Here is a 14,296-nt window from a genome sequence, read left to right on the forward strand (position 1 = left end):
GTTTTCATAAGTGATGCAAAATTGTGCATTTGTGTAGAAGAAGATTATGTGCAAAATGAATTAGTGCCTTTTAAGTCAGATGTGTTATGCTCTTTACGAAAAACTAACGATGAAAAAGAACTTCAACTATTTGTATTCGTGATACATAACGGTGACAGATTAGCGCTCCCCTTGCACTTAAAAACTTGGTTTGGTGTTGACGTCGACACGTTGCTAGATTTCGGACATGCTAGAACATGTCTCGGACTTTCTCGAATGAATAAATTGCCAGAATGCAGTTGTTTGGTTGATTTTTGCAGCAACTTTATAAAGGAACTATGTTCAATAGATGTTCTTAGTTCTTTACAACGAAACATGTATTGTACTGACACTGACAATTTCAATTTTGTTAAGCCATTGGAAGCAAAATCTCTGAAAACGTCACATGGTTATTGGCAGAGGAAATGTATGAAGACTGAATCCTATTACAACAATCATTGTTACAATTTGAGGATGATCCCACTGAGTTCAATGAAAGAAGGTAAGTCAATATTACAACAATGACTATAGTAGAAAAGTGTTTACATGTAATAGAGTGTTGATCACGATAGAGCACAAAATTACGCATCTTATCAATGATATTATATTGTATTGTTCTGAACGGTTCATTAAAATGGATCAACATTTAAGTTAATCAGCGAATCTAACGGACTGTTCATGCAACTAGTAACTATTTTCTTTAAAAGTTTATTCTTTATGCAATTGATTGGCTAGAACTTACTACTTTATTCGACAGAGGAAGTAGTAGGTATTAAAATATAAACCAATAGAGCAGGAATTAAGTAATTTTTATATTGTCTAGAAACTTTATTAATGAACATATGTTTTTAAAGATTAAACGAAATTGTAACGAAACTCAATAAGCATTAATGCTACCATATCAAAATACGCGGTGAATAACTTTTAGACTGAGAAAAATAACACAGCTTGCAGTATACAAGTCATTCCATACGAAATCAACACAGCCCAGCCCAGATGGCCAATCTCCGATTTTCATGAAATTTGGGGAGTTGAAACTATGCAGGAACTTAATAAGTATGAAAAATTTGGATCCCGTTTGTCTTGTAATCGTAAAATTATTCAAGGTCAAATTTCACAGAAATTGCCCTTTCTGCGCCCGTTTAGCAAAACTAATTGTGTTCTAACTCTGTCCCTATTTGGCCTAGGAAGCTGAAATAAAGTTTATTCTGCAGAGAATCGAACCAGCTTTCCAATGATATCTATCAAGCCTACATTTGAATAAAAAGAAAATATTGTCACTTGAATTTGACCTTTGACCTTGAATATCTCAAAACATATCATCATCGTGAAAACAAATATATTTCGCACATCAATCTATACTTCAAAATATGTGAAATATTCAAACCGGGACTGCAATGGGATCAGAAAATACAAAATAATATGTACAGCTATATGACAGATAAAGGCCTCATTACAATGTACTAGGGTGAGTCAAAAATCCCTTAACCCCCAAAAGTAAAGGAGTTATGCTGGGTACAATTGGTCATCATAGAAACATGTTAGGCCCAGGGGGAACCATAGTTGTGTGTGTCAAGCAGAGGTCCGCCATATTATTGGCCGCCATAGTAAATTCAACTCAAACATTTTCAATGGAAAGGGGGTGATGTGACATATCAAATGAGGCTAGAATTTCACGAGAAATGCAGTGGCGAAGGTTCCATCAGATGGCAATACTACGGACTTTAAGTGCATATACTATTGCCTTCAAATGTTTCTGAAGATAAAAGTCCGAAGGGGGAATCTACTGGCCTTTCAACAGGTCTCGGCCGCAAATCTATCTGCGGGAAATTTACCATGACGAAACTACCACAATATTCCCATAGTGTGGTTGCGCTCTGTCCTGTTGAAAAACTCCAGACAATGTACCGCATTCCGTAAGCAAGGCTGAAGAACCTGTTCACTTAACTATTCCAAGTAGCTCTCATCATTTAAGATTCCGTCGTTGAAAAGGGACCAACCAATCCCGTTCTGCATGCTCCATACCACACCATTAGCTTACCAGCACCAGCAATTCGGCTGTGATCTGTCCAATGTAGATAAACAGATCACAGGTTTTGCATATTATTTTTATTGAATTCACCGTGAACATAAAATTAGCCTCGTCACTGTGAAGGACTTTTCATCCCAAAGGAAGCGTCACATTTTGAGACACCGTTCACAATATTCACAATACTCAACTATTCGAAAGCGTCAGTGTGATCCCGATGCGTTCCTAACATGTTAGAGGCATTCTAATGCTTTTTCTCTAGCACCTCGAAAAGGATAAATTGTTTAAAAATATTCAATCATAACTTTTTGCCGGTTAAAGATAAGCTGGAAATACCTTCTCCACTGCATTTCTCGGAAATTCTAGCCTGATATGATATGTCACATCACCCCCTTTCCATTGAAAATGTTTGAGTTGAATTCACTATGGCGGCCAATAATATGGCGGACCTCCGCTTGACACACACAACTATGGTTCCCCCTGGGCCTAACATGTTTCTATGATGACCAATTGTACCCAGCATAACTCCTTTACTTTTGGGGGGTTAAGGGATTTTTGACACACCCTAGTACATTGTAATGAGGCCTTTATCTGTCATATAGCTGTAGTACATATTATTTTGTATTTTCTGTTCCCATTGCAGTCCCGGTTTGATTATTTCACATATTTTTGAGTATAGATTGATGTGCGAATGATATGATAATGATATGTTTTGAGATATGCAAGGTCAAAGCTCAAAGTCACGTGACAATACAGGGTGTCCGAGTTGAAACGCCCTAATTTCAAATACTTATATTAAACATAATATACAGGTAAGAATAGTGCTGTAGGTGGTATATGGTAGCTAACTGTGAAAATTTAAAATAGGTAATAAATAGTAAGGATTTGTTTATTTTGTATCCTTCCAGGGGGTGAAAAATGAAAGTAAGAACCAATGCTGAAAATGTGCAAACTGTGTGGTGGTACGCAGAATTGGGATCCATTTATTGCAAGAAATCCGTTCGTACACAAAATTTAGGAGAGCAATCTCACGTGACGACGTATGAACGGATTTCTTGGGACTTCATGCAAATGCATCTGCAATGCGCTGAACGTTTTCCTCTGATGTTCGTGATCGGCCACCACCATGTCTCTTAGCGACAGATCCTTTCCACGCCTTGATTCCCTTGGCATCGGCCCGTGGCGGAGCTGTTAGCACATCGTGCTAAGAAGCTGGGGGTCTAGGGTTCGAATCCCGGCCTGGGCCTGGATGTTTTTGAGTGTCCATTCATCAATTTCAACCTGTCATCACTCATCTCCATCTTCCCAAATTAGCCAAAAGTGGCACAAAAAGCGAAGAAAAGTAAAGCAAACTATAAAAATTAAAATCTTGGCATCGGAAGGGTCCCTGTCATACTCTGCAGGAAACCATCGATATACTGCAATAATGGATCCCAATTCTGCGTACCACCACACAGTTTGAGCTTTTTCAGCATTGGTTGTCATTTTCACTTTCCACCCCCTGGAACGATACAAAATAAACGAATCCTTACTATCCATTACCTATTTAAAATTTCCACAGTTAAGCTATCATATACCACCTACCACAGTGTTCTTACCTGTATGTTATGTTTAATATAAGTATTTGAAATTAGGGCGTTTCAATTCGGACACCCTGTATTTTCCTTTTATCTAAATGTAAGTTTGTTATACATCATTGGAAAGCTGGTTCGATTCTCTGCACAATAAACTTGATTTCAGATTCCTAGGCCAAATAGGATCAGAGTTAGAGCACATTTAGTTTTGCTAAACGGGCTCAGAAAGGGCAATTTCTGTGAAATTTGACCTTGAATAATTTTACAATTACAAGACAAACGAGACTCAAATTTTTCATAGTTACTAAATTCCATGCATAGTTTTAACTCCCCAAATTTCATGAAAATCGGAGATTGTCAGATTGAAAATTGCACATTATAGCTCTGCCTAGAATTTTGACCTCTAGCTGAACGATAGAAAAGTTTAGTTTATGTAGAGGCCAATAGATGGCGCAGTGGTGGTGTTACGTCACCTACCCCACTGATATCAGTGTAAGGTCGGAAGCACTTCACTTCCAGCTGGCACACGTTTAGCTCCTAGTCTAACTGGACACCTGCCGTGACGGAAGGGTTCAACATGTGACTGGATTTGGATGTATGTAGTGGTGATGGTTTAATTTACATTAGTAGTAATTTTGCTTAACACTATTTTATTTTGTAGAAGAAGTATTATTATTTATTTTTACTTGTTGAGCTCTGATCCGAGTGATCGTCAACTCAGACAAATGGGGGAAAATTGACACACAGAAATAATTAGTAACAGACAATGCCCAATGTAATAAAAGTACAATTCAGATTGTTATTTAAATCCACTGAAGAAATCAGCAGAGAGAGAGAGAGTCAATTGTTATTTTGGAACAATTATAATATGATTGTTAAATGAGTGTTCACGTTACGTAAAAATGCATTAATATTATTATGGAAAATGTTACTTAATATTAAGTGACAGTTTATATGTTTCATTATTATTGTTCAAATGCAATTACTAAGTTGGTTAATAAACTGTCCCAAGTTATCCAGTGCATTTTCATGTTTTGATAAAATCAATTAACAGAATTGCCGACTTGGCAACACGAACATTTGGAACATCAGTCACGCTGGTTAATAGCTACTGTCCAATTGAAAACCAATATTTTGGAACGTAATTTCCGAACCAGAACAAGAACGAAGGGTCTAAAATATATCTGTGTTGATTTGGCATGGAATGACTCTTACTTTATTCCTAATTCTACCTCGATTATTTTACATTGCTTTTCTATCTCCTTATGTTAATCGCGACGATAATAATGGATGATGAATTTATGAAATTGATGAGGCAACAAAAACAATAATACAATCAAGCCTTAATATAGATTCGAAATTATTACGAGTTAGCAGTCTACAAAGTAAGCTGGCAGTTTCGATTCATGAATGGTTCTAAGCACTAATACTACAAAAGAAATTCCCTTAATTTTCAAGATTGTATCTGTTGAAAATGATGAACTTTTTCAGTTTGAAGATGAGGAAAAAATATAACAGTTGTAATGTATCACGAAAGGAAGTTATTTATTTCTAAATCAAAGTTATTTAAAAGATATATAAGTTAATTTAATTTTAAGCAATATAAATTCTCTGTAGTCACCATGTTAGGAAAAATATTCTGTTTTGGATTGTAAAGGCTATCAAAAAATATTTCGTGAAATGTGCACAGACTCTTGTTTCTATCATAAAATATTGTTTGCATTAACCATGGGTATTGTACTATAGCCCTTACCCAGTCTTACGGCAAGGGAAGTGGGGAGCGGGGAAGCGACCAAACCAGTGCGATATAAAACTCAGCAGCCTGTAGAACGAGGTGCACGTAGTAGTTCCTCTCTTCGACGTCGCAACTATCGTTGCCACTGCTGTTGTCTGGTTGGTCTGCTACCTATACCCCGCTCCCCACTTCCCTTGCCAGCAGATAGCGTGCCCGCCGTAAGAGTAGAAAATGCCTATAATACACTGCTCCACAAAACTTAGGGAACACCAAGCGATTATGAGATCGGTAGAGTATAATAGAATATTGTAAATCTTGAGAATAACATTACAATAAAATATATATTTTGCACATCATCGTCCAAAGTTTATTTAAGCTTTGTCACGCTACACTGGCGTACTTGGAGAGGGGTTGTTGAGGCTTCTGCCCCATCCGAAAGAGAAAAAAACAACAATTTTTTCGTTCATAGTTCGCAATTTCCGTGGAACATTTCGTCCGGAGTTCCTGCTTATGGATGACAATGCTCGCCCGCACCGCGCACGTATAGTGTCGGAATTCCTGGAAACAGAAGACATCGCCTGTATTGAGTGGCCTGAATAATCACCGGACCTCAATCCTACCGAGCATGTTTGGGATGCTCTTGATCAGGGCTTATGAACACCAGTAAGGTACAGATGCAACGAAAATGACCAGCAACATTGGAAAATGGTACACAGGGTGATCCATGTTTTTGTGTTTGCTTCCATCTGTTTCCTTGGTGTTCCTTACGTTTTGTGGAGCAGTGTACTTTTAACATACCGGTATCAGTATCTTGGAAAGTTACTCTTCAAAAGTAACTCACTCACAGTTACTTTGGGCAAAAGTAATTCAGTTACCATGGACGTCTGAAGGAGACAAGGGGGAACGTTGCTCCCCCAAGAAATTTCAGCCTAAAATTTCGTACTTCTCACGGATAATTTCACTTGCGTTAATTATTATAAAGGACCGATAATCACAAGTACGAATGAAAGACATACTTGCAGGAACATGATAACTTCAAACAGAAGCAATGTTTCTTTTCTAGCGGTGTGGGGAGTGCCTTTTCTCCCTCCCATCCCGTTTAATGGGAACTGCATGTAAGCGGCTGCTATTTTCTTTATTGATGACACGCTAATTTTAACGCTAATTTTCATTAAAATATAATAAAACTCATAGGTTGAGACATGAAAATACAGAGGTATGAATATTTAAAGTAATAAAACATACGCGATGCAAAATATTTTGTTGTAATAAATGTATATGTGAATATTCAAATTATATAGATACTAGTACATTTCTTTAGAAAATCATAATTTTGTTCACTGCTATTGAAATTAACATAAAGTAAGTGTAAAAGTGTCCTCCTCCGTAGTCGAGCGGGTTAAGGCGTTCACTCGTCTTGAGATCGTTCGCTGCGGGACGGCGTAGGTTCGAATCCGGCTCTGGTCGGAATTTATTCGGCCTACGTATAGGGCCGGTGGCAACCCACCATCGTGAGGAAATTGGGAAGCTCCGAGTGAGTGAGCGTAACCCGGTCAAGAAGACCTACAATAACGGCTGGGGGTTCGTCGGGCTGATCACCCGTCACCCCAACACTGGTCTGAGACCTCCACGCTATAACAGGTGACGGCGGAACAGTGTGGGAGGGAGACCAGCAGTCGGTAGGTAAGCCAAGGCCCGCCAGGTGCTGTAGAGCTGTAGGGTTATGTTAAGTGTAAAAGTAACTATTAATTTCACTACTCGTCGCCTGATCAAAAATATTAGATTTGAAGTTACAGTTACTGATTTAAAAAAGTTACTTACTGATTTACCTTTATTAAAAAGTCACTGTTACTTGCAACACGTTACTTCAAAACACTGGGCAATATTTATAAAACATGTCATCATGTGCAAAGAAATTTTAAATATGATAATTTATTTGCTCTGAGAGCAGTTCTGTATATTTGACTGAAAATATGAAGAATATCTTTGTGCTGTGAATATTCTTTCTTGTTGCGAAGAATCGCACGTAGTTCACGCTCTCGGTGTAGATGTCTCTGTGCGTTGCCCACTCACTAGTGTCCTCTCACGTAATCTGCGAGAACTATCTCCACCTGACAATATGTAACCGCAATCTGACTCCGTGTACTTCACTATAATTTCAAATAGAAAAACTTCTGCAATTTTTTTTAATTATTCAAGACAATTTGGTGCTACAGACAAAAGTCATGCATTTTAAAGGTGGGAGGGAAGAATTAGTGCCATGTACCCCTTTATTCGTATTCTGTTAACAGTATTTATAATTCTTATTTATTTTACTTTGCAGATACCATCAGCCAACTTGATGATTTTTGTAACTATGAATATGGACTAAGTCATATTCTCTCCGTAGAAACACAGGAGGAGGAAGAGGCTGTTGCAGAAATGATCGGAAACGAAGGTATTTTTTAGCATATTACGTTTAAATGGAGCAATGGCATGTTACTGTTAATTAAATAACATTGTCATTGGCCAATTCGTTTGAAAAAGTCTACAGGCACGGATCCAGGGAAGTGGGGGGTAATAGTGACGATCGCCCCTCCAAATTGCCAGGCTTTTGAATATTATTTTATTATGACATATTTTTGAAGAATGTTCCGTCTCTTATTACTAAGTTAGCAGACTCGTGAATATTTTTTCAAGTTTGATTTGAGGCCTCATTATGTTCATGATAGGCTAATCGGGACTGGATCTAAGGATTATATTTGGATTTGAACCAGTGTGCAAAATGCATCAAAAGGGGATCGAACCCAAAATTCCTTGAGAGAATTGGTTTTTGCTTTTTTGTTCATTCACTTTACTCCTCACATGCCTCCCCAATAGCGTAATCGCCTTGTAATCAAGTGGTCCCTGGATCGATAACCTGTGGAGGCACATAGTGGTTCGGATTCCACTTCAAACTGTAGATCCACTCCCGATTAGCCTTACAGTGCATAAAGTGGACTTAAAACACCAAATCAATCATCTCAATTAGGTACTCCTCACATGTTTTCGATCAGTTTATCACGGCAATTGACGGAATTGTGATAACGTTACAATAATTACAATCTATTCCAGCCCTGTCTTTGCAAAACAATACTATAATATCTAGAACAGCTTCGTTCTTGCTTACAGTATGATATATTGTTCATATAAAACAGTGCATGTGTAGGTTAGAATTGAATCTCTTTGAGGTGAGGTAGAGGTCCCCGACTAAAATCCGCCTCTCCAAACTGTAACTTCTGGATCCGCCACCGAACGTTTATTGGTAACAAAAACTTAGCACTGTACTAATTTTAAAAAAAGTAATAAACATTTCCCCATGTTAGAAATGCTGTGTAGAGTTCGTGGTACCATATTTGTTTGTATACGATTTCACTTGTTTGGCTAATCGTGGAATTTAGTTTCAGACGGAGTCACTATACTGACTGCAGGATTTGTTCCACCGTTTACGAAGCGGCCTGGTGTATGGAAAAAATGGAACTCTACAGTGGATGAAAACTTCATGAGTTTTGAAACCCGGTTGCCTTCCATCGCTGCCCAACCACTCTATTATGTCGTGGCTATTTTCCCTCCAGGTATGTATACATTGCATGATTTTCATATTGCCAAATTGGCTTATGATCATATTTAAGTCGACACTTTAAGCTCCAGAGCTAGTCACACTGCAATAGACATGGAGCTACTTCCCACCTTTGAAAATACATGACGAGCTACCAAAATGCATTGAATTCATTCTCTTTTATAGATAGTCCGGGTGCCAAATGCATAAAAGTGGCATAACGTCGTTTTAGGTATGAATACAATGTTTTGACTGTTTTTGAAAGCTTATGTTATGTAAATTTCAGATCCGATTGATGCCACTCTATCAACATTGAGGAATTTGAGTAATTCAAGATGGCGTCCAATATTGCGAACTTTCCAGTTAATGACCTACCTATATCTCAGTAACCAATGGTCGTAAACAGAAAATGTTATTTTAGTCTTGATCTTCGTTGGATGGACTACGAAAAAGATTCTGTTTAGTTTTTCCCTAAAGTCAGTAGTTTTACCGTAATTTAAAAAATAATCCTTAAAATATGTAATTTTTCTAGCACGTTTTCAAGTTTTTGCCTTGTAACCTTTGAATAAATTAAATGACAGAAAATCGTTTTGAATAGAAGTGGTAGCCCAATTCATAAACTTTATAACAATATAAGACTTAATGCATTTGAATGAAAAATACACTATAAAATATGTCCCAAAATGGAGGATTGTGCCAAAAACGTGCATCTTTATCACAGGCCGGCAGCAAAGTCTCGAATCATTGACTTTTTGCTAATAGCAAGAGACTTGGTAGCATTAATTGTTCTATCTTTAAATATATTTTCAGTCGAGTAGCCAATAGATATCTGCGCCCCGACGCAGATAGAACGCAATGGACCAATCAGGTGGCTACTGCGATCTCGGGACATAACTCCCTCTGGATTTCCTCTTTTGAGGTTATGTATAACACGGTCTATACTTCACCTGTATGTGACCGTCGTATCTCGCAGGAGAATTGAAAATGCCATGAACTCCGTCACCCCTGACATGCTAGTGCGCACATGAGTCGAGATCGATTATCGGCTAGACATTTTGAGGGTTTCGAAAGGAGCCCACGTAGAAGTGCACTAAATTAAAAAAAAAATAAACTTTTTGAGTTGCTTTACATAATGCCACAAACAGCAAGGCTCTATGAGGAAGAGTTTCCTCACAATTGTAATTAAAATCAGGGATGTCTCATGTGGACACACTGTACATTATCTAAATGTGAAGGATATGAAGACCTGATTAAAGAAGGAAAATATCCAAAGAGTGATTCACATCAAAAAAATTCGGTAGATATTTTCACTAGTTTTGTATCATGAATTACAATGAAGATGTGTTTTTTTCTTTCAAACAATACAACAATTTAATACTGTATAAAATTCAATGACTCCTTTTTTAAAGAAATTATGTTGACTTGTTTGTAAACTGTATTTCTCTTAAAATGTTATTTAAGGTACATTTATAAATGTAAAAGAATAGGGGTTCAGCTCATATAAAGACATCTAACAAACACTTCTTAAGCTTACAAAATAGAAATTACCATTGTTTGGTTCGAGAATTATTAAGTCTTTCAACTCGCAGTTATTCTCATAAAATGTTTTGTAGTTTTTCTGCAAAACTTCTATTTCTTATTTTTCAAAAATACATTTATTGATTTATGACGAAAGTTTACACTATTTGGAACATTTCTGAGAAAACCGGACGTTAATAGGGGACACCGTTACAGAGATATATCAAATAAAAAAAATATCCAATATGGCGGATTATTTTCAAGATGTCGGCCGTCAGCACTTCCTCCTTAAACACTTGTTGATATTGCGACATGATCAGTCTCACGTGTAATCTTTACATCAACAATCGCGAACGGAACAACGGGTAACACGGGGTGAAAATAAAGGACAAGCCGATGAAAATGAATAAAACGACTTCACTCGCTTAGCTGGTATGTGGGAGACATCGTTCATCGTTTTATAAAGCAGTGGAGGCTTTGGAATTCAATGATAGATTGCAACGTCCTCCCGTTGGACACCAGTCACAAAGTTAGTCCGCTGCTCCTTGTGTCGGGAACATGAGACTCTTTGTCACTCATCTGGGCTTGCTGGGTAGAAAAGATACACAACATGGTTTTCAAAGTTAAACGCAGATTTATAATCAATTATATTTCCTATCGTATGTGGACTTACAACCAGTGTACAGATTTACTTACGTTTCATTGCTTTGCCTGAAGAGACGTAAAGAACAATTCTATAGCATATCAAATCACAATCATTAAATACAAATGCATATAGAATTAACGTTGGAGAAGACAAACGTAAATAAACGAAAATTTCTGTACTTAATTATTATTTTCGAGTATCGCTTAGAAAGAAACGAGATGAATACAATCCAATAACACTATTCTGGCCAGCCCTGGCCCAAAACCATGGTAACGGTTGAAGTTTTTGCGTGTGATGATGACGTGTAACCGGCCAAGTGAATGCATCACTTCAATGTGAAGTCACGTGAAATGACAAAACGACAGTGTTGCAGTATGCAGATATTAAACACCAGAACAAGAACAATGTCTAGATGAGGATGTGTACTACAGGCTGTGGAAAAGAAGATGCGATAACCACTAACGTCGTCAAACGGTTGGGCGGAAACTTTACGTCACATACCATGAAGAAGTAATAGGATCTGAGCTGATTATGTCCTTTGTGATTAGTCCACTCAGAATTAGTTCACTTCATCAAATGATTTACTAAATCTCATCAATTTACATTGTCGAATTCATTATTTGAGTTTTTTTGGTTTAGGTTCAACATCTTCACCGAAGAGAAAATTATGCTCATTTCTTTGTTTTCCTTGACCCTGTACATCCAGGGTCAAGGAAGTCAGTAAAAAGGTGTGTTATATACAGTGTACGTACAACTATAGATTGAATTGTATCTTCTCCAAATATGATGTATAAAGAAACAAACTGCCGGAGAACTAAGTGAGGTGAGTGTACAATTTTATATTACTATTATAGTGGAACCACAAGCAAAGAAACCTGCGCAGACTCGCGACTCCTGTGCACCGTACTCCAGTGTGGAGGGGAGGTGGAGAGTGGAGCATGCTCTCTTATAGTCCGAGTTGAACGGAAGAGGAGGAAGGTTCTTTTTCTTGTGGTCGCTCTTGTAAGTAAGGGGAACGGTGATTGGCCATTCATATATTTTATCACTTCTTCATCATCTCAATTGACTTAAATGGCCGGAAGAGCAAAGTAAATTTATCAAATATAATGTTGTAACCCCGTTTCCTGGGGTTAGAGAGGTCACAGGGAAGTTTCATTTAAACATTTAGGTAGAGCTTAATAATGTTGATGGCTGAACCTGCTCCGTAGGAGGGTAGAGATATGGAAAGTTGGAGTAAAAGGTTATTCACGCTTGTTCATACCTGGTAGATGTGTGTGATGTCTTGTCCTAATGCTTCTCGCAGACCGAATCGTGACTGTTCCAAGGTTCTATCCAGCGACCCTCAGTTCACCAAGCCAAGCGATCCCTTGCGCCTTGTAGCATGCTAGGCAGCGGTAACTCCGTGATCCATCGTCGTAGTTAGAGTGTAACGTGTTGTAATCGGACTAGTTATTCATGTAGCGTCGATGAGTGTCAGAATCAAAAGAGAGCTAGCTCCGGGACGGAGCTTGCTTTTATAATCTCAGGCGTCGAAAGGTTGTTAAACCTTTCGAACACGATAGATCTTGTTTAGATCCACGCGTTTGCCTTCCAGTTCCTTGGTTTACGAAAGTTACAAGTTAGCGCATTCTTGAGATCGCTCGCTGGTCGGACAAGTGCAGGAAATGAACAAACGTGAATATTAACATGACGAGGTTTTCTCGGTCTAATGGTCTCCATATCTCTACATTCCCCTTGTTGAAATAATCGAGCCACTCTGTGATGGTCGACTATTTCGTTCGGAGTAGATTATATTTAAAAAAATTAGGATTTATTAACAAATCAAACGTGTAGAAGACCTATACAGTAAACCAATCACTAGAAGAATCACATCACCGTAAAAAAAATTGAAATCACCAGAAGAGTCATATCATATCGTGGCACCAAACACCGTTGAGAAAAAAAAATATAAAACCACGTAGAGGAAAAAAAATAATAAAATTGTAGGTCATAGCCTCTTATAAACTCAAAAAGTGCGAGCACAATAACTAAGTCTTGAGGCATGCATAAAAATAATTACATAAGTGTAACACTGAACTAGTTTTGGTTGAGTGATGACAGCACAATAATAATAAAAAAAAACAACACATGTCAGCACAGTGTGAGAAAACGCCGGGAACCGCAAGCGGTTGTATTTACTGTGTGCTGGGCTCAAAGTACACTCGGCGGAAGATACACAATGCTGGGCGGAGCCTTGAGGTATGTTACCCTGGCAACGCTGTAAACTGCATGCCGCCATACGCTGGACGTTCTGTGCAGCTGACGATAAATAAAAAAAAACACAAAAGAAAGAGACGTATCTCTAATCCAATATGGGTAGTACCCATGGGCACAAACTTTGGCACTGTAAATGACATATGTTTGTATTAATTGCGTGTGCCTTACGGTACTTGAGATAGCTGAGCACCGGAACACTGTGAGCCGATGAAAAATAACAATAAGGATCATGTGTCGTCAGTAAACACGGGCATTACGCACGGAGTGGGCGGGGCTTGTCGATGTATATCGCCGTGACGTCAGCGAAGTTGAGTCTGGAAGTCAAATTTGCGATGGCGCTTCGGGGCAAGAAACGTCCTGGGTAAAGCGCTCCACATCTGGGTCGCGGCGTGGAAGATGGAAAAATCAGCCATGGGGTCCAGACGGGAACGGGTCCTTGTTGGTGCTGGAACTCCACAAAATCGTTGTTGGTCTCTGCGATGGGCCTAGGTCTGTCGCTCGATGGTCGGACAAGTGCAGTGGTGTCATGGGTCCAGGAACATCCGTGGCGATGAGATAATGAAACAAGCGTAAAAGGAAAAATTAGGAAAAAGCAAAAGGTAGTGGAGGAGAGTTACAATAAATGATGACGGGTTATGAAATCGACTGAAAAGGGACTTTCAGTTAAAACTGGTGAATTATTTTGGGGGGGAGGGGAGGTAATATCTAATTTGAATGACGGCGAAGGGGCGTTAGGGGCGTTATTACTTATATGATGTAAAGTTTTTAAGGGGGCCTGTTTATGATTAACAGGTTTACCTGTGGGAAGTTCGCCGGGGGGGAATGGGGGGGGAATAGGTGGAATAGTCGGCTTAGCCGGGATAGGGGCCGGGGGCGGCGGTGGCTTGACTTGAGGTGCCGGAAGTCGGCGTCCTTTCGAAAGAATGGTGGTACATTGAGTGGG

At 38.6% G+C, this 14,296-nt stretch overlaps 1 protein-coding gene across 1 annotated transcript in view; it reads left to right on the forward strand.

Moving 5' to 3' along the window:
* The first annotated feature begins 354 nt into the window (after window positions 1-354).
* Window positions 355-14,296, forward strand: part of LOC145984877 (adhesion G protein-coupled receptor L2-like) — a 101,203-nt gene continuing 87,261 nt past the window's right edge. Inside the window, exons 1-3 of the mRNA XM_083118252.1 lie at window positions 355-520; window positions 7,680-7,793; window positions 8,776-8,949. Coding sequence (XP_082974378.1) covers window positions 355-520; window positions 7,680-7,793; window positions 8,776-8,949 — 454 coding nt within the window. The remainder of the gene's footprint in view (window positions 521-7,679; window positions 7,794-8,775; window positions 8,950-14,296) is intronic.

Source organism: Lepisma saccharinum, chromosome 3 (genome assembly GCF_977018435.1).
Source record: "Lepisma saccharinum chromosome 3, izLepSacc3.1, whole genome shotgun sequence".
NCBI lineage: Eukaryota > Metazoa > Arthropoda > Insecta > Zygentoma > Lepismatidae > Lepisma > Lepisma saccharinum.